The sequence below is a fragment of the Pimephales promelas genome, chromosome 11, assembly GCF_988280905.1.
Source record: "Pimephales promelas chromosome 11, fPimPro1.hap1.1, whole genome shotgun sequence".
Taxonomy (NCBI): Eukaryota; Metazoa; Chordata; class Actinopteri; order Cypriniformes; family Leuciscidae; genus Pimephales; species Pimephales promelas.
This window is the reverse complement of record NC_142779.1, coordinates 8846754-8873693: the sequence shown is the minus strand read 5'-3', so window position 1 is coordinate 8873693 and position 26940 is coordinate 8846754. Positions and strand designations below refer to the sequence as shown.

The 26940-nt window shown below is 39.0% G+C and overlaps 3 protein-coding genes across 11 annotated transcripts in view; 2 read left to right on the top strand and 1 right to left on the bottom strand.

Moving 5' to 3' along the window:
* Positions 1-4347, top strand: part of dnaaf9 (dynein axonemal assembly factor 9) — a 34286-nt gene extending 29939 nt beyond the window's left edge. For both annotated transcript variants that reach the window (XM_039671830.2, XM_089116876.1), the window contains exon 37: positions 998-4347. In XM_039671830.2, coding sequence (XP_039527764.2) covers positions 998-1104 — 107 coding nt within the window. In that variant the 3' untranslated portion in view covers positions 1105-4347. The remainder of the gene's footprint in view (positions 1-997) is intronic.
* Positions 4348-6384: 2037 nt separating this feature from the next.
* On the bottom strand, positions 6385-13128 carry ky (kyphoscoliosis peptidase). Of its 2 annotated transcripts, XM_039671831.2 has the most exons (7): positions 13025-13128; positions 12346-12920; positions 12154-12268; positions 11802-11919; positions 10918-11109; positions 9899-10089; positions 6385-7870 (listed from the first exon to the last, which is right to left on the bottom strand). In XM_039671831.2, exons 1-7 carry the CDS (start codon positions 13044-13046, stop codon positions 6546-6548), a joined length of 2538 nt encoding a protein of 845 aa, XP_039527765.2. In that variant the 5' UTR covers positions 13047-13128; the 3' UTR covers positions 6385-6545. The 2 variants fall into 2 exon arrangements, with proteins under 2 accessions (XP_039527765.2, XP_088973003.1); XM_089116877.1 differs by lacking the exon at positions 13025-13128 and having other exon boundaries at positions 12346-12987.
* Positions 13129-15144: 2016 nt separating this feature from the next.
* slc4a11 (solute carrier family 4 member 11) overlaps positions 15145-26940 on the top strand; it is a 57546-nt gene continuing 45750 nt past the window's right edge. For 3 of the 7 annotated variants that reach the window (XM_089116875.1, XM_039672193.2, XM_039672191.2), the window contains exon 1: positions 15145-15359. Coding sequence is in view for 5 of the 7 variants with exons in the window: in XM_039672193.2 (XP_039528127.2) it covers positions 15299-15359 (61 nt within the window). In the remaining 2 variants the exon portion in view is untranslated. Of the gene's footprint in view, positions 15360-20690; positions 20864-26940 lie in introns of those variants that run through there. The other 4 variants (XM_039672195.2, XM_039672194.2, XM_089116874.1 and 1 more) reach the window with 2 other exon arrangements.

The window sequence follows — 26940 nt, the reverse complement described above, 5'->3', positions numbered from 1 at the left end:
AAGATTTTATTCAGTTATCTCTTTTAAAAAGTTGAACAAAGTTAAACCAAACATAGTTTTTAGCAAAAATAAATTGTAAACGCCTAATAATTTTACCATATTTTTCTCGGCATTAAAAATAAACAAACATTCAGCAAGGATGCATTAAATTGGTTAAAATTGACAGACCTCTAAAATGTTTCAAAATATTTCAAATAAATGCTGTTCTTTTTAACTTTCTATTCATCAAATAATGATAAGAAATAATAGTAAGAAATCAGCATATTAAAATAATATCTGAAGAATCATGTGACGCTGAAGAATGGAGTAATGTAATAATATTTGACAATATTTTACTTATTGTACAATATTTTTGATCAAATAGATGCAGCCCTGGTGACCATAAGATACTTTTTTAAAAATCTTACTGACCACAAACTTTTATTTTACTTTCATCCTAATGTCTGCATACCACATGCTGTCGATAACCACAGATAATATTTTTTATTCGATAAGGGCCTGTTCACATATTGCGTCTTTTGTGTGCTCAAGTTCATTATTTCAAATGTAGATGCGCGGTATGCACGCTCATAATGGAAGTGATGCGGTCGCGTTGCGACGCGCTTGTTTTTTCCAAGCGTGTCCGCGCCGCATCGAGATAAAAACATCTCAACTTTTCAGAATGCCGCAAGCACGCCGTAGGTCATGTGACAAGAACCAACCACAGCAATGACAGACGCCTCCGGAGCGCAACCGCCCTAGCACTTAGTGGTCCCTACGCGTTTTTAGGCGCTATATGTGAATGGCGAAATGTTTAATCAGAAGGAGTTTTGAAAAAAAGGCACATTACATACAGGCTGAGGCATCAGTTCAAATTATTGTGAGCTGTAATCGACATCATAAAAACTAATATCGAATATTGACATTACATTGAATGTTTCTGTGTTTGACAAAACTGACTGTGATGCTGTGTGTTGTGTTGCCATCACATGTTGATTCCTTACATGTGTTTATTCAGTGATGGATCAGTTCATTGATCAATACGTGCATGACGCCAATAAAGAGATTGAGCACTTCAACAGAGAGGTGGACCTGCAGCCACACGCTGATCTCTTCGACCCATAATCCCCTCATCTGACAAATTCACTTCCCGGGGAGAGGGAGGGAGGGTCACTTTACAATCACTAACGTCCACTATCCAATTACCCACACAAAACCGACCATTTCACAAGTTCGAATGAGGGATTTGCTGTTGAGGGATGAGGAGGATTTAGCTCACAGCCAGAGAGAAATATCACAGTCTAATGAGAGATCCTTTACCCAGCATACCATGACAGTAAATAATACTAGCACCCTGAGAAAGCTGAGACGCTGTTGTGCAGAGCAGCAATGCGAAAGCCTGTGTAAAGGGCTCACAGATGTGTCAAAACAATCCTGTTTAGAAAATAGATTTTCTCTGTTTTACCAAATGAAAGTTTAGAAGTGAAAATAGAGGCTCATATATATAAAGGATTGATCGTTATGCTCTTTGCAGCGGGCATGCTGTTGTGGTGAAGCTCCCTGCAGTGAAGGTTGTCCTACTGTAATTCCAGTGCCTAGCAGACATATTGAGCTGAATCGTAATGAAGTTTGTCAGTGAGGCTGAAAGTGATCAAACAGAAGGCTCGTTTCCAGCCGTGTGCATCTGGAAAGGCAGGTGCACTGCACCTGCCCTCAGTCCGCCTCTGTCAATCTATTGACCCCTACTGTGAATAGCAGGGCTGAGGATCTCTCTTGTGCTGCACTTCTCTTTTCAGCCATTCTGAAGTGATTAACTGACACAGCGGTGCTTCAAGTCACCCCATTTTGGGAGGGTTAGGGTATCGGGTTGGTGGAGGGTTTATTATTAGGACTTGTAATGTGTTCTTAAACAGATTGACTATTTAATGTTGGGTTCGTGTAGCACCAGGAATCGATTTGGTGTGTTAAACCTGCGCTTGCCGAGTGTGTGCTGGTACAAAGGCATGGCAGAAACAGAATTAGTGTGCATATATCACCCCTGTACTGTACTAGATCTGTACCGTTCAGTATTACGGTCATATTTTAGCTCTATCCTGGGGTGTGTGTCATTCTATGCATGTTTTCTTTGACTAATCACTCACAGCAGGAGAGCAGCAGTGTCTTTTACATGTGTACACGCACACATTTGACCTTTTGTCTGTAAGACAAGCCTTAAAATAATGCTTTTTAAACGATTACGGCGCCACCAAAAGAGCCGAGGGATGCACTTCCAAAGAAACTCGGACACTGCTGGTCTCTTCTGTGCTGCAATATACTGTACTGTACCGGTGTTAATACACTACATGGTTATCAGCTCTTTCACCAAGCCATATTCACTTTTTGGTCAGAGTTACTGTGGAGGTTTATTATGAGCTACATAATGCTAATGTTGCTATGAGCTTTTTCTAGTGTTCCTTTTAAGATTTATAATACAGTAACTTTGCCTTTTATGTCTCTTGACACTTCTGTAGCTTGTCAGTATGCAAGTGCAGTTTTACTCAAGGGCCGCCCTGTTGTGAACAAACTCTGAAAGGACGTTGCTGAGATCCGTAGATCCGCGCTAAACCGAGAAGCAAAGAGAATCTGACTACTCGCTAATAGGTGACAGAGCCTCAGAGGTAAGCAGTCACTTCACGAGTGTTGAAACACAATCACCGATGTGCCGCGCACACACACATTTAGCTCATTTAGCTCGTGGTGTTGCCATTAGTCGGATTCTACACAGCAGCTGTCCTTAAAGGGTACAGGGCTACGAAACACTTATATAATGTGTAGTTTGAAGTAGCGGCCATTTTTGGCCATACTATCCGCATGTGTTAAGATGTCTTATCAATTTCTATTTATGCTAACAGAAATGCCTTTCACCAAACTGGAACAACCAAGAAAGAAATTGCTAGAGTTCGATCTATTTTTCATATTGGAAAAAAACGTGATTTATCTTCGCACATTCTATTTTTCTAATGCTGTGAAATCAATTAAATTGGAGCCAGATGATAGTATTCCTCAGGCGAAGCAGATTCTCTCCTGTGACAGATATTTGGCTGCCGCTGCAGAGTCTTGGCAGAGAGCAGGGGCATCCCCGGGCAGAAAGCGCCAGTGTTGGTGAAAGGATAGAAGAATTGTTTGTCTATGTTAGTGTAAAGGGCCAGTAAGGGTCTGCTGAGTAACAGGAAGGCACTGGAGGGCCACCGTGTAAAACTCAAGACAAAGAAAAATTCTTGTCTTAGACTTTGGCTGATGGATTTAGAAGTTTTTTGTCACAGATGAACACTAAGAATCTGGGTTTTGCTCCTCACACAGACGACCCTAGTGAGGCCCTCCAGAGGCACTTCCTGGTATTGTGGGCTTGAACCCCCTCTGGCCCGCACAGCTGTGCTCATTCAGCTGAAGTTAGAGGAATAAAACAGAGTTTGGTGGAAAGGTTTTTTGACAATGATGTCAAGGATAATCTTAAATTAGTGGCTTTAATGCTATTCAGATAAGAGGGATAGATTTTTTTCGTTTTGATTTATTTTTTTTTAACACAAACCGGCCTGGGTTTACCAAAAGGTTAAAGAGAAGCACTTTTTATTAGATACATATTCAGACTTTCAATGGTCGCTGAAGGCTTGTTCCTGAGTCTTGACCAAAACTTTTATCTTGTCCCTAAATCTCATAATTAGTTTTTAATAACCAATCAGAAGCTGGTCATTCTGACAGCACATGTCTCATGTTCTCAGGTATCTAGTAGAGTAGGTATAACACCAGCATAGAAGTTTTATATCAAAAGTCTTTCACAACCGGCCTACATTTGATGCATTTTTTTTGTGGATGATGTGCTGTGCTTCTGGGGCCACAGTAAAATTAGGACAAGCTAAAGGGCTAAATAATTTCCAGTATGGGGACAAGCCTGAAAATTGAAATAGCTAAAAAAGGGGTATTATTAGCTAAATGTTATTTGCACAAAGCTAAACACGCTAAGGTCTTGTGTTGGCGTTATGTGGAAACATTGGACCTTTTTGACTCGGAGGGAAAATGTGGAATTCAAATAGATTCACCAGTCTTTACCTCAGTTTCAGAATATCCAGTGCTCGGAGTTCATGATATCTTTGATATCTTCTAATATGAACAATATTTAAGATGGTTCTACTTGAAAAGTGCCAAAAGTTCTTAAATAACCTTTTTTTTTTTGTTTAAAGGGGTTAAACAAAAGTTTGTGAAAAATCAAAATTTAAGTGTTGTTTGCACAAAACTACTGTAACTCGTGTTTTCTCCTGTGACTGATGCTTTTTTCTAATATATATGGTGTATTTATGACAAAATAACATATTAAAAATATTTATAAGCTAATTCCGTTCCGATGATGGGTTATTTGTATTGTCTGTCATTCTTATTGGTCTATTCAGTGAAACATGCTGGCAACAAACATCTACAGACAAAAGCAGCCTGGAAGAGAAGTGTGTGTAAGGTTATCAACTCAGCAGTGGATTTGTCACATGGTGATAACATCTTTAAGGATGCCAAACCCAGCTTAAACACTAATCTCTGGGGCCTGCAACAACAGAAGCTATTTATAACCTTGTATTTGTAATATGTAATCAAACACTGTTTTGTGTGTCAAATTGAAGCCTACCACCTTTTTGGTGGTACCTCCTTTTCCTGGTCTTCATTTAGGGTCGCTGCCCAGTGCCCACCCCACCTTCCAAAATTCTGGTATTCAACCCACTGTGACTCTAACGCACCCCAAGGACCTACACATACGTCCCAGCCCAACCATAGCCATAGATGCAGCCTGCGTTCCATTCTAAGGTGGGTTCAAAACAATGCACTCACCCTCTTGCAGATACAATACCCACATTTCTTTCAACTTACATCAGGCTCCCTTCATCTCTCCCTGGAGACGGTACCCACCCTTTGCACACATAGCAGCCTTTGTTTCTCACTGGCCAGTGGGACGAGTTCAAGGTTTAATTTCTGATGCACTGGTTGTTATGACTGCATCATGCATACCCTACTGTGATCTGTTTATCTCCCATGGCTCCTCATAAAGAGGAGTGAAGAAAGATTTTGGCACTGGGTGCTTGATCCAGAGAGTCGAAATATGGGATGTTAGCAGAATGTACATCAAACCATCTGAAATGCTATAAATGTAAAATTATATTTTACTTGAACAAAGCTTTTTATTTTTAAAGCAAATTTACATTTTTGTTGCATATATATATATATATATATGAATTACAATTTGATTAAGATTTACGCATTTGGCAGATACTGACTGTATCTGGTGTAAAAAGTCATGCATTCCTTGGGAATCAAACCCATGACCTTGCTGTTACTAGCGTCATGCATCATCATGTTCAAGCTACATTAAACATGGCAGGTGTTTGGTCATCTCTGTCCTTTTGATCACTGTCAGGGATTGATGAATAGGATGGACAATAATTGTCCCTTTTGTTGGACACACACTGAGGCCAGAGTGCCCTTTAATCTGCTTTAATCAGAGTGTCACTTTATGTCCCTGACACTTGCAGTGCCTAAGAGGCAGGAGAGATATAGACTGTCACAATGCAAATATAGCATTCTCACACACACACACACACACACACACACACACTTACAGTGACATAAATGTCTTTAAGAAACAGCTTATTCAAAATATGAGTGGCCACTATAACGCTTTGACCTGGAGATGTTTCTAATGTACACTTGCTCTATTCTTTCTCCTATTTTAGGCTACGTTCATACTTAAAGCCAAAGCGCCCAATTCCAATTATACTCTGTGATATACTAGACTACAGTTTAAAAATTTGGGGTTGGTAAGATTTTTAAAAAATGTTTTTTTTTTAAAGAAGTCTTTTATACTCACCTAGGCTGCATTTATTTGATTAAAAATAAAGTAAAAACTGTAATATCGTGAAATAATATTACAATTAATTATATTTTAAAATATTATTTATTCTTGGGATGGCAAAGCTGAATTTTCAGAAACATTACTTAAGTCTTCAGTGTCGCATGATTCTTCAGAAATCTTTCAAATATTCGTATTTGTCGCTTAAGTAACATTTCATATTATTCAAAAGTATTACATTATTATTGTTGATTATTTCCAGATTCAAAATGTCCAGATATTACATTCAGCTTTAAGAAGAATTAAATGTAATTCTTAAATTATTATTATTTTTTTTTAATAATAAAATGTTCATTTATTGAGTTAAATTTATTCTTATTACCCTAACGACAAAGTAACAACTAATTAATTTTAATGAAAACAGTTCATTTAAACATTTTTCACATTTAAAGATATATACTCTATCTTACAGTTTAGCTTGTTGTTAAGTTATCTTACGTTTTCATATTTCTATGAAAATTATATATTTTTTACAGTGTTCTCAAACAACAGATATTTATTTTCAAATCATATTTTGATCATCGAGGTTTACACTTTAATCAAAAAAATGTAATACATGTGATAAGGAAAATCTGTTGGACCACATTGAACTGAAGTGTGACCATAGCCCTTGTGTCCTGTAGACAAAAGTATGCTCTGTTCACAGTTCATTCTCCAGGTTAAGAACATCAAAGGTCATGAGAACATGCATGTCATTGCTTTCTTTAGTGACAGCAGCCAGCTTGAGTTGTGTGGCATTTCCTGTGACTGCCTCACCTTCCCAAACTCTGCTCTTATTCATCTTCAGATCCGTTCGTTTCTCCCCCACGACACACACTTTTTGAGCACCTGATACCCGCACGCGAAAACTCACTGATCTTTGGGTTGGCAGCACACCTGTGCGGGGCTCCAGCAACACACACCCTCTTACCCACGCTGAATATACAGTGGGGAAGGGATCTCCAGGCTTTTCACACACACTCCTGATTATAAAGTCACACAGCGACATGTAGTCCTGCTCAGGGGGTTTGCGTCCATAAAGAGCAAGGCGATAAACTCCCGCTCTGGGTGCGCACACACTCACGGTAACCTTAGTTTCTGTGAATGTCAGGAGTACATATCGGGACAAAGGAAAATGTACCTCCTCATGCAGCTCAGCGCAGAGGACCGCGTGTATTTGTAGGTCTGGCGTGGCACAATGGAAGGTGATGTTGCACCGCCCCTGTGGTGCATTCACTATCGCCCCTGTGTGGCTGAAATGGGACAGTCCGGCTTCTTGAGTGCGTATCCCCGGACCACACCACAAGCCGAGGTCTGCAGGATAAAGAACGTTTGGATTCAACCCTTGACTTTGACAGTGCAGCAAGTAGTTCCCGGCGTTTTGAAAAGTCCCACTTCCACTATCGTAATCCCGCACAAATACGGACAGCCGGTAAAATCCTTTGTAAGGGCAGATGATGTTGCACACCAGCTGCTCTGCTGTGATTTGCAATGCAAGGCAGCGCTTGGCCGTAGCGGCGTCGAGCTCGGGGTGTGTGAGTTCACACACCATCATCAGTGGTCGTGTTGTGTGTAGGATGACCTTGCACTCGCCACCCTCACCCACCTCCACAGCCTCTTCTCCTGCGGTGCTGCAACCCTTGACACCTAGAGCCGATGACCCCGCCGCCAGGCCCCAGTTCAAGTAAGGGTTATCAGGAAGGGCCTGTCTCTTCTGGATACTCGGGCACTCCAGCTCAAGAGAGCAAACCCACCGCAGAACGCCATGTTCACCCTCTCGTCGGGCAAACAGCTTCACCTCGTAGGCCCCAGGCTCTGGGGGCAGTAATCGCAGCTTCATCCCTTGTTGGGTAACTGACAAGAGACCACAGGAGCTGTCAACCTCCTCCTGCTTTAGAGTTCCCGTCTCGTGATCCTGCTGCCTCATCTCATACGAAAAGGTCAACGGTCTAGAGGATCTGACCGACACAATTGCTTCCCCATCGTCTGTGGAAAACCAATTTTGACACATTTAACACAATGTTACAGTAATATTGTGCCTGACATAAGAGGCTTTTGCAACAGTTAGTTAAAGGAGCTAGTTAAAGGAGTAGTTCACTATTAAAAAAAAACTTTTGCTGATAATTTACTCACCCCCATGTCGTCCAAGATTCAGTGTCTTTATTTCTTCAATCGAAAAGAAATTAAGGTTTTTGATGAAAACATTCCAGGATTTTCTCCATATAATGGACTTCATTGGAAACCAAACGGTTCAAGGTCCAAATGAGAGTTTCAGTGCTGCTTCAAATGGTTTTAAACGACACCAGACGATGAATCATGGTCTTATCAAGCGAAACGATCGGCCATTTCAAAAATAAATAAAAAAGTTTAAGTTTTATAAGCATAAATGCTCACCTTGCTCTGTTCTGTGATGAGTGTTTGTGACTCTCCTGTTCAAACTCCTTCATCAAAATGAACAAATCTTTTTTCAAGTCATGAAATCCTTTTTAATTCATCGTCTGGTGTCGTTTAAAGCCCTTTGAAGCTGCACTGAAACTCTCATTTGGACCTTGAACCGTTTGGTTCTCAATGAAGTCCATTATATGGAGAAAATCCTGGAATGTTTTCATCAAAAACCTTAATTTCTTTTCGACTGAAGAAAGAAAGACATGGACATCTTGGATGACATGGGGGTGAGTAAATTATCAGCAAAAGTTTTTTTTAAAAGTGAACTACTCCTTTAAAGAACCAGGGCAGTCCCCTGTGAACTAAATGTTCAAGTATGAATATGTTAGCCTTACCGTTATCTACAAGCTAGTAGTGTGCTCCAAAACGATAACAAAATTTGCATTTAGAAGATATTCAAAACTTGGTCTCTCACTTCTGCCAACATAGATCAATGATTTTGATGACATCACAATGCACTTCAGCTTCTCATCAGATTTTCTGTCCAATCAAATGCTCTCTAGAATCTGTAGCTGCACCCTACATGATAAATAGACGCTGAAACTACGGCTATAATCGCTCACTTGTTCAGACATTTACTATTTTCTACATGGTGAATGGCACATAGTACACTACATAGGGGATAGGGAGACACTTTCCATTGGGGCAAATGAAGTCTGGTTTCACGTTAGTGTCACGCGAACCACACAATCAGCTCATTCCAGAGATACGATAACAGAAAGCTAGTCAGCGCAGACCAGAAAATGTATCGGACTCAGACGCATTTGAATTCTGCACAGAATGCTATATTTTAAAGTGGAATGGAGAAACTGTTAGAGATTAGGAGGAAACTGTGGCTTTACCAAGCTCAACTGCTCTAGCTAAGCGGTCTGTGATGTAAACAAAGCGCCATTTTAAAAAAAAGGGGAGGAGCTGTTCAAATTATCTTTCTGTTTCAGTGGAAATTACATCAACACATTGAATAATGCTGCACGTTTTAAGGCACATTAGTGAGCCTGCCATTCAGCATCAACAACTCCATAGCGTAAAGGTTGAGAAGTGCCTGGACTTAGGCATCGGTTCATCTGCCGGCTTCGCGAACAAGAAAAAATGTAGGGTGGGACATGATTTTGTCCATCAGGAATTGATTGGATCATTGTGGTTTGCTATTGAGTGACAGGTTGTCCAGGCCTCACACCAGTAAACACGTCAGCAGAGAATAAACAAGATGTCGTTTTTAAGGCACTGCATAGCTTCAGTGTGTATGCGGCCATTCTTGCTACCGCTATTTATTTAATATTCTTGCCTGCTTTTGCTGCAGTGCATGCCATAGAAAGTATTCCGTAAGTTTTAGCTACAATAACTTTTTTTTTTTCTCATGAGACTTTCTAATCTGCAGCAAGCAGTCTAAACAATTTTCTCAGAGCTTCTCAACACGAGCTGATGCCAGCAGCGGTCTTTTTTCTCATTGGTGCATAACAGTGTGTGTGCGCTTCACTGATCTTCCCCTTTGAGTTTCTGAATTATTCTATTATCCATGTGTAGATGTGCTGATAATGTTCAGTAGATGTTTTGTGTCCATATGCACACCTGTGATAGTTTTGTACTGTGTAGGTTGTGTGAGAGTCAATCCAAACTGATAAAATGCTGAGGTCTTCAAGGGTCTCATTTCAAACTCTTCCATAGAGATGGGTGTGGTGAGCAGTTGCCAGGTCTCGTCATCAGGGAAATGTGAGTTTATGAACTCACTGGGTTCAGTCAGGAAATAAAAATCATCATACCTGAAAGAGACAGACATCAGTACTTATTAGTGCAGTTGTTATTCAATATTTTGCATCCTATTTTCTCAGAATAGAGACTGTAAATTTGCTGTAAACCAACCAGATCATTTTTTGATGAATTACAAAGTTTGATTTTGTAAAGCATTTGTAAATCAGAAAAAAAAAGTAAAATATATAAAAATGTAAAGTCTACTCAGTGTAATTTAAGAGGGGGCTGAATATACTGATATAATCAAATACAAAGTGCAATATAAAACTTTATTAATAGCCTGCTGTATTATATTTTATACGAAATGATTTATAAGGCCTCTAAATTATCATGATCAAAAAAAAAGTTTTTTCACAAATGTTTTGTTTTTCCAAAAAAACTTGTTTTTAAAAAAAAAAAAAACAAACAAAAAAAATCTACTTTATGCCTTCTGTCATCAGATTGATAGTTTATACTTTTTAGCAAGTAAAAAGGCTTTTAGTACAATTCTTTTAGTACAAAACATCAGTCTTATGGTCATGATACACGTTTTTTTGCTGTGAAATCTTTGCTAATTTCTATAAAGTAAATGCAAGAATAACGGTTTATTGTTTTAGTATTTCAGGAACACTTAAAATAAAAAATAACCATTTGAAATTCGAAAATAAAAACTTTGATCATAAAAATAAGCTTTTAAATATAATTTTACGGAGACGTTTTTCTTTTTCTCTCTCCCATGGAACCCAACTCTTAAATACTGTGGAATATACACAAACAATGGTGTATGTAAAAACTACTTATGATTTGTCAGTATGAGTGTACTGTATGATATGTACAACTGACACTCTGAGGAGCCTGACCTCTTCACAAATGTTTTGTTTTTCATATCCACAGTGCCAGCGCCCCAGCAAGCATCAAGCATCCACCACTGACCCCCCACGAAGACAGCATTCCACTCATGATCAGAACGCTTCTCAGCTAAACTGTGCCTGGCCTGGTATCCAATGCCTTTGCTGTACCCACTCACCTCCACACACTCAATGCCCAGCTCCCTAGTGAAAGAGAGAAAGTTCAGAGCCGCGTTCTACTGCACTCTAAAAAACGATTCGTTGGCTGAACAACCATTACTTATAAAAGTAATTAGATTAAACAAAAAAAAATGAAGTATTTATAACTTTTCAACCTCTACTTAAGATATATATATATATATATATATATATATATATATATATATATAAATATATAGTGTGTGTGTAACACAAAAATATAAGTTACTAAGTGAACTTAAATGTATGCATAAATAAAATGACAAAACATAAGTCATGTTAAGATTAAAATTAAGTTAATCGAGCATTACATTTGCAATAGATTTGATAGATATGAAATTTCCTGTGATGCCTTTCCAGCCAAAAATTGGAGCCTTTTTGTGAAAAAAATGTAAGCTTAACTTTTTTTTTTTTTTTACTTAAGGTACACTCGATCGTTTATTGTATTCTTGGTCAAAAAAATTTTAAACTGAATTTACTTATATTTTTAAGTAAAGAATGTTGCATGAACTCAAATATTTAAGTAGCTACATATAACAAAGGTTTTCTTGTTAATTTTAAGTAAAATTAATCCAAGTCGGGATTACTTAAAAAGTATGATGCAAAAATGGTGCATATATATTTTAAGTAAATCCAACACATCATTTTTTATAGTGTGGAATGATGTATGTGTACATACGGTACCTGTGCCCATTTACCTGCACATTTCCACACAGAGACTGGAGTATCCACTACACACACCCTTTCCCTTCCTGATGACCTCATCTGATGAACAAATCTTCGGAGAAATACCAAGGTATCCCTCTAAATCATATTCTACACAGACAAATGTATTAGACAATTTGCACGAGGAAGTTCATTCATAAAGAATTAAAAGTGAAACAAACAAAAAAAAGATAAGCAGAAACCATTTTTCACTCAGAAATTGCTAGCGACACTGAATTGAAAGTAAAACTTTGAAGTAGAAAAACTGAAATATTTTTTTCTTCTAAAACACTCCAATACTTAGTTTTTTACGGTCCATGATGCATTTTTTGCATGTGCAGTTACCAATATTATGGCATATCCAGATCCATGCAGCCCTGAGTTTTTCCAGATCATTTCTGCTCCCCTCAGTGACTGCACACGCAATCTTCTGAGCATCAAATACTTCCAGCTCCCTCAACTGAAAAACACATATTCATGCCTAAATCTATTGTTTATGTGAACAAAGAGGACAAAGGCTTGTGTGTTGTCTGTTACCTCTTTTCCTTTCTTGATTGAGAATGCGTCTACTTTGCTGAAAATACCAGTGCTGGAGAACAGCAATTTTCTGGGTTTCCTCTGGGAGGAGGAGACTGCAGGTAGATAAGGTCTCCCAGATTGCGTGCCAGGGCTGGCGACTAAGAGGGGTTTCACAATCTCCTCTAGGCTCTTTTTCACAGTGCTCCTCTTTCTTACACTCACTGACTTCGCCGCGCTCTCGGCGGACAGTTGGCGCTTTGTGCTCGGCCTTTGTTCCTCACATAACTTCCCTTCATAGTTCTCTAATAGCACCTTATGTGAAACCACATTTTCTTGTACCGGTACAATGGTTAAGGGCTTTGGGTCATTTTGCTCCACTGACTGTGAACCTCCTCGGTGGCTCTTATTAGTCAAACAGACTTTGATGCTGTCCTCATGGCTCCCAGATACATTTTGAAGTTTGCATTTCACCATACCATTTTCAACTTTCAAATCAAAGTTTTGTTTCTGCGTGTCATTGTCTGAGTCTGTGGCAGTTTCTTCTGGTTGGCGGTCTCGGTTGCTGTTTTTTGTCGTGATTGGTTCAGTTTGAGCTTCATCCATGCAATTGAGAGGAAAAAAAAAACATAGTTCATACTTCAAATGATCCCTTAGTTTTTAAAAGCTGCAAAATACATTTGAAATGCAATTATCTTACCTTTTGCAGTTGTGAAACTCATACCTTCTGTCACTTTCAGAAGTGTTGGTAGTGGCAGATTTATCCCAGTTTTGTTTTCTATTGCAAGGGGCCGGATATATCTATTTTTTCCCTGTGTCCACCCCTATGAAAGGATAGCACGCTAAAAATACACTTGGACTTATCATGACAACCAATGAGCTCAAAGATACAGGAGGGGGGGTAGAAAGAAGGGCATTCAATGTTGACACGAAGGGTGAAGAAGGTTGTGGTTGGTAACGGATAAATTTATTAGCTAACAAATATGCGTAAACAATGTCTATCCTGACCTTGTTAAGGGCATTAAAGTCTTTGTGGGAAAGTTGAGTCTACTCAGGAGGAAGAAATAAAGTGACACACACACACATATTAATAACAATAATTCATCACAACAATTCTCCTTCAGTGCCAGGCTTGGACTCATTAACCTCGAACTCCAAATTACTTTCCTTCTGTAAATATGGAAATTGAAGCTGACCATAGTGGATACTGTCGCTATGTGCGGGAAAACAAAGCAGTTTTTATTTCCATACATAGAGATCCTTCCTCCAAAAACATCCTCATTGGCTCGGGCTCCATGTCAGACAGTCTGCCGGGGGCCCTCAAGAGTCCTCTTACATACCCCCCTCTAGCAGGCTGAATTACCCCTGACCAATTACCCATCGGCATTGTGCCAAAATAGCAATGACTACAGTTGTGTGTTTATTCATGAAGTTCTCCCCTCCAGGTTTTGGAATAAAACTTGTTTTTGCTTAAGTTTTCCTGTTTCTGGTTTGCATCATGTTAAAATGAAGGACTTTTCTATACAGCCTTGTAGATAACACGAAGACATGAAGTGATGGAGACATGGTCTTTCTCCTGCTCAAGATGTGATAACATAAAAGTCCAAAAAGTAGCCTTGAACAGTAACACACATTAATAAGGCATAGTGTGTTCTGTCTTTTATCTATATCTTACACTCTTTAAAAGTAAGGTTACACAAACAGGGTTTTCACAGTGATGCCATTGCCATAGAGGAATCATTGTTTGCTCAGCAAAGAACCTTTCAGTGAACAATTCTTAAAAGAGTCGGGTTTTTTTCTTACTGTGAAGAACAGTTTAATATTTTTTTTGAGCACTTGAAAGGTTAAATTCATGTTAAAGGTTCTTCATGAAACCAAAGATGCCAAAAAAGAGCATTTTTAAAAAGTACATGTAGAGAAAACACTGGATTTGGTTCTCAATCCTTCACCTGCAATGCACAGCACTGCACTCTTTTTGTAACCTTATCTACTGCACCTGATTCAACTCATCAGCTCATTAGTAGATGCTCCACGTAGTAGATGCTCCACGAACTAAACAGGGTGAAGCAGAAGGGAGACAAATGTCCAGTACAGCAGTTGAGCAAGGATCAGTCGAGTCTACAGTGTTCTCCTCTAAAGTTGAAGCAAATCCACAGTAGCTAAATGTCAGTTTTCTGAATAATTATATAGGGGAAAAAAATATCATATATTTTGCAAGATGTAAACAATGCTGGTCCAGAAGCACTTCCTGTTTCAGTTTTTTTAACACTACATAAAAGCTGGGATAAAATACAACCTACAGAACATATAAAGCTGAATCAAAAAGTTAAACAAACGTCTTTAAGATGTTTTCTTTACATGTGAAATAAAGAAAACGGTTACAAACTGAAACAGGAAGTGTTTCTGGACCAGTGTTGTTTACATCTTGTAAAATGGTCTATATATATATATATATATATATATATATATATATAAACTAATGCAGAGTCTTTCAAATTGCCAAGAGTGCACGTGTGTCGCGTTCTCTGCGCGCTCTCTAGTGGGGAAACCTTTCCCCATAATACTAGTTTCAAATTGTTGTCTATTTTAGTCATTCGTGTTTTATTCACTTAATGTCACGTTTAAGATGTTCATAAACAGGATAAAATCTGTTCGCCCACTTACATTCACTACGTAATGACCATTGATGGACCATCATTGTGTCGTCCAGTCGCTCTGTTTTGCTGGAGCGTGATTGGTCCAGATTCACTAGCTTTTGTTCGCGTGCTGCACTCCTTGCGCTCGTGCTGTCATGTACACCTGCGGTACCACTCGCGCGCGCCGCGAAAATGCCTGCCAGTGTTTCACACTCTGGAGAAAAGAGCACAACTTGACTAGATAGTTTGGATATAAAGGTTAACTAACTCTCAGAAAACATTCCCCTTGATGTGATTTCAGTCATTTTAAGGTAGGCTATACCATACTGAAAGACGTCATGAAGACGGATAAAGACGGTAAAGACATGAGGGGAGTGACTGTTAACCGCTTTGCTGAAGGTAAGAATATTTGCATCTATTTGCGTGATTTTCTTTATGAACGTTATAAAAACAAATAAGGAAATATGCTTGTGATAACATTTGTAAGAGTTTTCGTGTTTTAAAAAAGTTTGTTAGTGAAAGTTTAGCTCTCTGCGTAACATAAGCGAATAAACTACTACAAAAACGATAAAATATTCTTGAACTAAATGACATTTTATGAAAAATGTAACAAGCATTACCACGGCAACCATAGTTAGTGTATTCTACAGTTACTTATACTAATATAAAGGCATAATAAATTAGGATGTAGGCTACTTAAAACAGAAATGCCTTCTTGTTTTTAATTAATTCGTTTTTTTGTTTTTATGAAAGTCGACGGCTGTAAGTTACCACATTTATATTTTGTACAATTTCGCATTGTGGTATAGTTACCATGGTAATTTTAAGGGATATGTCATTTTTCAGAAATCAAAACTTCATCATCACTGCTGCAGTCCCATTGTCTAGCCCATGTTAGTTATCCCAGACTGACACAAGGACAAAGTTAGAGTGCAAAAATGCCCAGCCTATTAACCATGGATGGATCATATGGATCATTTAAAATTATGTTATAATTATATGGTATGTAAATCTATGTAAGTCTCTTTATTTGATATACATGCAGTCATTTGGACTGACACACTGCATTAGGACTTTCCAAAAAAACTGAAATCTGATCTCATCATCTGCACTCTTTTAAAAACAATTTAGTCATCATGTATTATTAACACATTTAAATTAAAAATGTGCAACGAACAATGATTTTGTATCAGCATAATTACCTTCACTGGTTTTTCTTCATGATTAAGCTGTATTTTTCTGTTCCTTATCAAGACAGAGCAAAAAAAGGATGAGTGTCCCAATAGCTTGCTATACAATAGAGCTTCACATAAGGTGCCTGGGCTCATGCTCTTAGGGTAATGAGGGAAGGAAGGACTGCTGAATGAAGACTCATCTTTTTATTCTGCTGTCTTTCAGTTGTTAGGCTCGTGAAGTGAAAAGCTATCAGGATATCTGATCAAAGCCTCTTTTTAAGGCATCATTGCACACCTATAAATATCAGCAATCGCCACAGCAGTGGTGCCATTTCGAATTCTTGTTCACCTGACAAGAATCGAAAAGTTCCCTTTGTACAATTGTAGACATAACATGCTTTCTCCCACATATTCTCTCGGCCTTGGAGCTCATAAAGAACTGCAAGTGTGAGGTACGGAAGATTTATTTTTATTACTCTCTTCATCATTTTATCATCTTAGGTTGTGAATTCAGTAAATGTTCTGACAGACTACTTTGCTCCATTGGTTCTAGTATGTCAAGCTATTCAACCTAGATGGAACTATCTATAATCTTCACGATTCTCTCTTACAAGCACGTGTACATTCGTACATTCGCAGACACTTATACTCTAACTGATACATTACTTACATTAGGTGAGGGTCCAGGGGAAGGAAGCTCCACCCTTTGTTGTTCGCTTAGTTTGACTGTTGGCTCTTCCTGGAGATACAATACAAATCTCTCTCTGTGTGTAAAGCAAACTCAAAAAGAGCTGGTGTTTGCAGGGCTTGACCAAAGAAAACTAAAGAAAGTGGACAAATTTAAAGGGGCACTTGGCAACTATTTCAACTTAATAACAGTTTAGAAATCATTTGGATGGTTAAATAACCTGTTCTGGTGAGAACCATGACAGTTCCCCCTACCGTTCCCAGGCAGAAAACCAACCTTGCAACAGTGGGACTAACATCCCGGCAGCATCCCGAGACTAACGTAAACGAGAACGAGTGAGAAACACAAACTACTTTACGCCAATTTGACATTAATACACTCGTCCCCCTCAATGTGTATGATGTATTACCCACCTCGGTAGACGTATACCTCCACATGATAAAGTTGGCTGGCTCTGATAATCACAAATCATTGTTATTTATTGTTATTATTGCCGCAAGTGAGTTTTTTTAAGACAGTGTTATGAAATATACGCCCCACAGCTGTAGGGGGAGATCGTCGAATCAACATGCCACAAACAAAAGTGAAAATCAGTGAAGAAATATAGTTAGAGTTGCCAAGTTCCCCTTTAACTTTGTGACGTTGTTACCGCTGATATCAGCTTAACAAAACCCAATTTGACATCTTGTGCAGTTACTGCATTTAGCCTTTTCAGGGCATAATAACATTTCAGTGGGTTCGGTTCAAGTGAAGTCAACATGAAATGAAAATTCTCCCAATCTATTTTGTAAATGCATCTTATTGATCATATTGTGAATGATTCATCCCTGCATATGTTTTTTTTTTTTTTTTTTTAAATGTAAGCTTAATCAAAATTTTCGATCTTCAGGTAAAACAACAATCTTTTGCAGGACTTCACCAATCATCTTTTTCAATAATCAGTTTCACTCAGATGTACCGGTATGTGAAACTGATACAGAAGTACAGAAGAAAATAGCCGTCACTACTTCAATAAAAGCATTGAAACATCAGTTAACAAAATAAATAATCTGCAGTAAGGCCTTTCGATTTTTACTTGCCCAGCCATAAAAATAATCAACTCTTATTTTTTGCTAATAATTGTTCTCTTTGTAAGAAGTAATCTTTGTATGTTTCATTAAATGTCGACAAAACCTCATCTATGTCTGCCAGCTTGATAACAAGATCAAATACCTTTCTGACAAATGAACATAATTTGTATAAAAATCTAGAATTCATCACAGAAAACCAAAACATACATTGTTTTTTTCAAAGGAATATATTCAAAATATATGTTAAAGACCAATGATTTATGATTTATTTTTAATTATTAATTTAATTATTAATAATTTAAGAACACTCAAACCTTTTTGGGAGTAAATTATCAGCTTTACTTATCTAGAACACAATTACTTATGTTTGTAATGTGAATGGATAGTCTAGGAATTATGCTAAAGTATGGTAAGTGACGTTTTGGGGTTGTACCTCATGACTTAAAGTGTTACAGTCAGCAGTCACTACCCATAAATTTCCAATACCCATTGTTTGTCCAGAAAGACAACACAACATTTCCTGTGAAGCTTATGATCTGGCTATCACAGTTAAACACAGATAGGAAGTGAGGTCTAGGGCACACAAGTGACAGCGTGTGTGTGTGTGTGTGTGTGTGTGCGTGGGTGTGTGTGTGTGGTATACCCTATTCTATGGGGACAAAATGTCCCCACAAAGATGGCCATATTTGAAATCCTTGTCTTTGTGGGGGAATTTTTTGGTCCCAATGAGGAAAACCGCTTTTTTATCCCACTAAGGGATGTTTTTATTAAAGTAGGTTTAGAGTTAGGGGATAGATACAGTCTAAAAATCATGTCTATGAAAATTCCCCACAAAACATGAAACACTAGGGGGCAGTGCGTCACCCAGAACCCTCTTTGGTTTGCTGTAGGGATCTCTTTCTGTTGGCCAATGGACATTGCGTCCCTAATCTAGCCCAAATATTTCGCTGTGCTGTATGTGTGTTTGTCTGGCTCCTCCGGACAACTGCTGAACTCAAGGACAATAGCAAGGTCAAAGATTGACCTCACTCTGTGTACCCACAGCATCCTGTGCCCACATCAGGATTTAACCCTTCACACCCCACATACACCACGTCTCTTTTGACTTAATCAGACTACGTGCATGTACGGTCAGCATACTGTATATTTCAGTAATGTCGTTGTGTTGAATGGTTGGTAGCGTAGGTGGATGTTTCAAGCGCTTTTTTGCATGTCGTATTGTGGGAGGTAATCTGTCTGGCCATAATTGAATAGTTTAAAAGAGCAGTGCATCACAATACAGTCTAGGGTTTACACAAGAGTTGTCTGCACATTCCAGCCACGCATACACACATGCCTCTAAAAACTGTTTTACATGCTGCCAGCAGGTGTGTTTTGTGGAAAGAGCCTTTGATGGCAACAAAATGGAGGGAGGAGAGGTTCAACACTTTTTATAAGACTTATTGTGAGGGCTGAAATAAAAACCAGACCCCCCCCTCCAACCCCACTCGACAGAGAAATAAAACAAACAGCCATTGGAATGATGAGTCATTACAGTGCTTGCTAGAAATTCCTCGAACATTCTATTCTTCTTCGCCTTCTTCATCTTCAACATTATTTTCTGCTGCTTCTTCTTTGTCGTCATCTTCCTCATCATAAGTAGTTTATTTTCTACTTCAGGATTTCTCTATTTCTGCTTTGTCTTCTTGATCTTCTACTACTTTTGTTTGCCTTTTGGTTTATCATCATCTTTTTTGCTTACTGTTGCTTTTTCATTTTTGTTTATAATCATCTTCCTCTTTTTTTCTTTTACCACTTCTCTACAATTTTCTGTAATTTATTTAGCCATTGTTCAAACGTAAATGGATAGTTCACCCAAAAATGAATATTGGTACAGTAAATAAACAGTTTTGGTTACCATCGACCTCCATTGCATGGACATGAAAAACACATTTCTCAAAATATCTTCCTTTATGTTTCACAGATGAAACATACAGGTTTGGAGGGAATAAAGGGTCAAATCATTTTCATTTTCGGAGATCTTTTCTTTTAGAGGTGCAAAATATATTGTATTTGGTTCATTAGCTTTATAATTTAAAATTAAAGCTTAATTTAAAAAAAGTCTTCCATTGACTTAAATTTCTTGAATGTTTGTCATTCAAAATCTATTCGACTGCCATAATGTGCTATATTTGCGTACTTTTTTAAACATCTGTTTGAAATGGTTTAACCGTATAGGACTGTGTAGATTTTCAAACACAGCTGACTAAGAACAAGATGCTTATAATGTGTCAGCTAATTTCTGAAGCCATCTTTGCAATAAATCTCTCTGAAACATTATTGTTTCAACATGTCACCAAAAATAACAGCATGAAATAATTCAGAAGCACCACACCAAAAATAATAGCATCATAAGATCCAAAAGCACCACACCTCACAACAGGGTGTGTATTTCTAGCTTGCCATGAATTTGCTTGATTCTGTAGCACGACATTACAGTATATGTTATTGTAAAAGAAGCGAAGGGCATTAGTGACATCAATCCTACAGGCACGCCACCTGTATCAAAATCATACATCATTTATCCAAATACACATTTTATTGACAATGGCACAGACTCAGTTCTCTCTCATACAAAAGTAATGCTAAATGCTAGACAGAGTTTGTCGTGTATGATTTATGACAGCAAGCATCAAGTACGCAAAGTGAAACGCAGGAAATGTAGGCTTTAGGACCCAGAGTCACAGCTCAGCGGAGGCAGGGCAAGGCTGACTCACTAAATATGTCTGAGGAATGAGAGAGAGAGAAAGAGAGAGAGAGAAAGAGGGAGGGAGAGAGAGAGAGAGAGAGGTAGAAGTGAAGAGAGGAGGGGAGAGAGAGGAGACCGGAGCAGAGGTGATCTTGCCCTCATTAGTGTCAGGACTACAGGATGATTATGGGTTGAGAAGGGAATGATGGAAGCAAACAAAGTTCTTCATTTCGTGCCATCCGGTAAGAGCCACATGCACTATCACACATATACACACACACACACACACACGCACACATCCACACATATGCACATGTCCCTGCGCCGTCACAACTGAGGATCTGAGGGTTCCCTGAAATTTGAGACTGTGTGTGCTAAACATGTGCAGTGGAGAGGATGCATGTGTATCTGTGTGTTGTTGTAAGTTTTCTCTCTGTTGAATCCTGCAGGTCTGTGGATTGTTTTTCTCACACGCTGCCACCGCTGCTGCTGTTGCTGCTGTTCTTTGGGGTGCGTTATGCTGGAATGCAGACAGGCTTTTTCGGGGCTGGTTTTCTGGAATGCGTCGTAAATGTTTTTACGCTGTTAATCTTAGTCGAGTAAACAGGAAAAAAGAAATAAAATATGACATCTCGGCTTTCAGAGACCCGCACAGAAATTTCAGATGCACACGCGACGCACGTGAATATAAATGAGGGAGAGGGAGACTAATGCAAAACACAGATCAAAATCAAGTACCTAGGGCAGCGCTAGGAACAAAACCTATATGTCTGATCAGGCGGCACAAGAGTGCGCGTGGAAACGAGCGGGTACGTGTAGTTGGTAGTCTTCTGGGAGAGTAGGTCTTATTTGTACGCAATGTTGCTGTTCAATTAATCTCATTGCGAGAAGTCTGTCTAATACCGCATGCAACACACATGCGCTGTTGTACCGCACAAGTGCACCTTCATCGCTCTCTTTCTGTCCTTTCCCTTTGCTCAAAGCCTTCGTGTAAACACAGTAGGTAATAGAAGTGGGAAGACACTAAATCTTGTGCTCGTCTTCCCCCCAATACACACAGACACACACACACATACATAATGAGACTGTGATTTGCATCCTTCGCCAGAGGGTTGAACTTCAAATCAGTTGATGTCTCAATTTTCTCTCCTTGTGTGATTACGTGTGTGTGTGTGACACAAAGCATCAAGTGCGCATTTGATCAGGCTGTTGTAATCGACACTTACTTTGTGCCCGTCTCGACTTGTGGGTAATCGTTGTGGCACTCTGTCAATACCATATTTTCCACCGAATCTCAATGTCATTGGAGCAGGTCATGGGCCATCGGCACACTGTGAACATCTGAGAACTTTCCAATATATGCGATTCATAATTTAATGTAGGTGAACTTTCAGTGCAACAGTTGCTTGATTGGTTAAGTGGATGGATGAGAAAATAATGAGGATAATGTAATAAACGATGTCCTCTGTCTTTTTACGACTGTCTTTCTCTCTAAAAATCACGTGATTGCTCACCCACCTCTCATTACACACACACACATGAAAGGTGGACATTTTGTACCCTTATTTCTTTATTTACGATTTCCCCATGCTTGCGTATTGAATGTCCCATTTGCACTTGCTGATGGTGGGATATGAATAGATGTCATTTTCTGGAGGGCCGATCAACTTTGCGTAGCTGTGCATCTTCTAATTTATCTGTGTGTGTGCGTATACTGTTATTCGAGGTCGGTAATGCGGTTAGGCAATCTCTGACTTTTCTATTCCCCGTTCGTCTTCCACCCACTGTACATTACAGTCTGCAAAGGAAATTAGAATCACACATTCCTCTGTTTATCTCCTCTGTTTATGGTACACTGTAAAACAGCCATATGGGCATCCTCTCTCATACAAAGAGCGGTGTCTGTTTGTGCAAAGGGAGCAGCCGTCGCAGGCGTTCACATGATGCAAAGATTGATCCTCCTGACCCTCTGCTGATTTACAGACACGGTCGTAAAGTGGATATTTTTGGAGGCCTAAATATGCACGCAACGTTGAACTTTACTATGTGCTGTGTATTGTTTTTCAAGAGCCTAATTAACTGGGCATCTCTTCCGCTCAAAGTCTGATCGTAGAAAGACATGCCTCTGCTTCTCCGTAATGGATTAAATATAGCTCACAGGAAAAGTTTCAAATGCGCCGTCCTCACTTTCTGTTAGCGTATGTCAGGAACCCCCTCTCGCATCCACGCACACACAAACACCCACGCTCAGGCAAACAGACGCGCACCCCCCCCACCCCCGCCCACCCTTGGCGTAAACCTTAGATTGCTTCAAGATGTCGGAGGATGCCAGTGTTGATGAATTCCGACCTTTGATTGCGAAGCTGCCCGTGTGCCAAGGGAGAAACCTCACACACATGCCACTTGGTGATACGCCACAACATGCATATGGCAGACGAACACACAGATGCGCGGCCACCTTTCTGATGCACTAGAACACACGCGGTCAGTCGTCGTGTCGGGCTGTGTGACAAACCGTCTTTGGCATAAACTAGATACCATCATGGCCTTCAAATGTCAAACAGTCTTTCTTTTTTAGTTCAGAATTCACATTCCTCATAAGGACACTTATGATACAGCTGTATCCTTTTTCTGTTCTCTCTCGCTTATGTTTTGTCTCCGGTTTGGTCTTCTTCTCTAGTGGCGGCGTTACTGTAGATTGTAAGAGGGAATGGTGGCCTGGCTTTAATAGAGGAAGAAGGGAATGTGCAAGCAATTAGCAGGAATCCCCCAGCAGAGCACTCACGATACCAGAGCAGCCGAGATATAAAGGAAAGAAAAATCCGTATTCCCTTGATGTGCAGGACAATAGTGTCCATGCAAACACATTTAAGCTGTGTGTCCCCTTGCTGCTGTGTGATTAAAGACGGCTTGTCATGTTGGAGCATGTTAGCGCTGCGGTGACTGGATCTTGACGTCTACCTTTCTCTTTCAATTGTCACCTCCGTTTCTCTTTCCTGTGTTCTAAGATGATGCTTTTCAGGAATAAATGGGTTAAAGAGAGTGAGATCTAATGCCATTATCGTTATGTTAACTAGATGCTGGTTTTTCTGTTACTGTTTGGTGTGGTTTGCTTTTGCACACTCTCCGCTCTGCGTATTTTCTCCTGCGGCTTATAGAGAGTGAGATGAAGAGAGGCAGATATGGAGACGCTGGCTCGCATACGACTATATAACACCATGTGATGTGTAGAGTATGCATAGATCACTATCAGGGTCACTCGGTGATTGCTCCTATCACACGGAGAGAATGAGGTGAGACGGAGGCATCAGCCAAGCTGTGCCGTGCAGAAACATCCCTACCATCTGAAATTCATCTAAAAGCACAGACTCAAATGGCTGCAGCTTCCGAATTTCAGGGAGAGTAGGTTATTTCAAATGAACATGTGAATAACATTATAACTGCGTTACACCTAACTCTGTGTCAGGGATTTAATAAATCTATTACCAGAAGGGTATTTTCTCTATGACAATCAGACGACCCTCAGATGGCATTCCAACAGACCGCCCACAGTCTGTTCACTGATGCATTTTGCACTCACGAAAAGCAAGAGCCGGCTGAAATTGCCAGTACTGATCTGATTGGCCAATACAACACATCTTCTGTGGTATAATGTGGAAAAAAGAGTGATTTCAAGGTACCAGGTTGAGGAAGGATTTGTTTTCCAGGTTGCCATTTAAAAAAAAAAAATATTTGAATAAGGATATTCTGTATATTTAGCACTTGAATGGACAAAATGTGTACACACATTCTTGAAAATTGCTGTTCACAGTTGCTGCATCCTCTTTTGATCTTTCATTTTTGGACACTTTTCACATTCCAGGCTTCATAGAAGCAGAAGTTGTCGTGATGTGAGCTAAACTTCTAGTGGTGAATGGAAATTACCAAAAAATATCATTTCTGCTTTCCCAGTTGCCCCAATAGCAATAGACTTTAAAGAGGGAAAAAAATCGTGAGAGATTGATTACGTTGTTCAGAAGAGAGAAAGATGTCAAATTTGATGTCACTCCCTGAGCTGTTTTATTCCAGACAGTCACGCAGCAGAATTTAATGCCAAGGTAATAAAGCACAAAGTATGTTGTTATAAATGTGCATTACAATTGTTTTTTTATTAAAATAATGGGAAAAAAGCTAAAAGCTAAGCTGTTAATAACTGGAAATGTGTCATCTCAGTCTGTGAAAAGAATCCATTGAATTGATTCAGGAGAAAGAATCATTTAAAAGTAAAACAAACATTTATGATAAACATGCCCCTAAATGTTCTCATGTAAGAACAACTATAACTGTTCGATTTCATATAAGACTTTTTTCCCAAGTAAGTAGGCAGTTCTTGATCAGAATAAACTCCGAACTGGACTAGACTTTAAAGTCAAATGCATCTCAAAGACAGCATGCTTATTTCAGTAATTTTCCTCATTTCCTAATTATAACATTGAGTTATAACAATACTCCCACAACAGCATGCTTATTAATATTTCTTTGTCTCTTTCCACGGTTTATTTGTGGCGAGAATGCATCGTCAACTGTTTGGCGTTTTCTCTCAAGGAATTTTCTGTCAGCCTCACTCTCTCCTTCTCCTCGGCTCATCACACTCTTTTCTTATTCTCAAAAGAACCAGCATGTGTGTATGTGTGTGTGTCATTACTGGTCTTCAGAAGGAATTCCCTCTCTATGCAGTCGGAGACTCGAGTGCCAAAATGCCTGCAGGCATATTAAGTCTCTTTCCTGCTCGCTCTCTCATAGGGCTGTAAGTGACATTAAAAAGTGGCAGAGAGCACCTTTAATCTGTCTCATGTATCTCTCTTTCTGCCTGTCTGTGTAGTAGAAGTGTATCTATGCTAAAGGGCCATCAATACACCCTGTTGGACAAGTAAAAACCATCAAAACCCGCAAGAGACGGCTTTCTTTCTATCACAGCTTATCCATCACATATAGCCACAGTCATATCTGTGGCAAAGCATGGTCCTACTTGTACAGGTATAGCAGGATTTAAAAGATTTAAAACCTAAAGTCTGTGAAATAACAGCGATTAAATTCCCAAACAGCATCTCTGAACCCAATGAAGCACATGTTTTCTGTATTTGTACATTCTCTTGTGACACAGCTGTAAATGGCTTATGTAAAAGGTGCATTCACATGTTTAATGTGCTTTTATATTGCAGGCCATGTGCCCTTTTTTTTTTACTTTCAATTGTTTAATGCACATTGTCCATTTGTCAGGGCAGGGATTAATGTTTTTGGTCTGCCTGAGTGTGGTGCCATATGGCTGGATGTAACAGCCGCACAAACTCAATTTACTAGATTTATTTTTTTTACATTACGCAAACCTGACGAGATGCGCCGTGAGATTTCCTTGACAAATTAATTCTTCTCTTGATGAAAAGTTAAGGGGATATCTCTCCCAGAAATAATTCTGTAATCATTTATTCACCTTCTTGTCATTCCAAAACCCTTGGTTTTCTTGCTTCTGTGGAATATGAAAGATGTTTTGAAGAATATCCTTCTCATACACTGGAAATTATTGTATGGGTACAGGGGCTGTTGAGCTCAGAAAATGTTTTTTATTGTATATATAATGCATTTATTGTTTTTACATTGTATTTTTTTTAAAATGCCTGCCGTTATAATTAGACTGTTGACCACACCCTTTAACTTAACCATACCACTAACCACTTGCCCTGTTGCTAACCTTAACCATATACCACCTCAATAGCAGCAAAAGCATTTTGCAATACAAGATGAACACAATATATTGGATTACACTTTATTTTAAGGTGTCCTTTTTAGAGTATAATTACACAAATAAGTAATATTAACTAAAGTGCCCTGTAGTCAATCATTTTTATTCCTTAAAACTCATCTTTAATTACCAAAATTAAAATGAAAAATTATGTGAAAAAAATGTCTTCATGCCCTAAAATACTACACGCTTGCTGCATTTACAGTAGTATATGCGGATCTATGACTATGCTAATTATGCTAATATGCCCCCATTTATTCACGCCAACTCATAGATTCACTCTGTCAACTTACTAGTGATGGGAAGTTTGGATCATTTTACTGACTCTTGTTCGATCTTGTTCATCAAAATGAACAAATCTTTTTTTCGAGTCATTTCGTTCATTTAAGTGGCTTTAAAATGTTTTAAACAGCGAATTCCTTGAACACATCCAACTGTGCAATCTTGATCATATTCTGATCAAGAAATCATTATAATGCATTAACAGGGAACATAAATAATTACTTTGCCTTCTGAGTCTTTCGATCCTTCGGATGAGAT

Bases quoted from the DNA above. Each gene is read 5' to 3' on its own strand.
- ky (XM_039671831.2), bottom strand. From the start codon at position 13,046: ATGAGTTTCACAACTGCAAAAG. The intron at 12,269-12,345 runs GTAACAGACAAC...TGTGTTTTTCAG, and splicing joins CAATCAAGAAAGGAAAAGAG to TTGAGGGAGCTGGAAGTATT. The intron at 10,090-10,917 runs GTCAGGCTCCTC...TGTCTCTTTCAG, and splicing joins AACAAAACATTTGTGAAGAG to GTATGATGATTTTTATTTCC.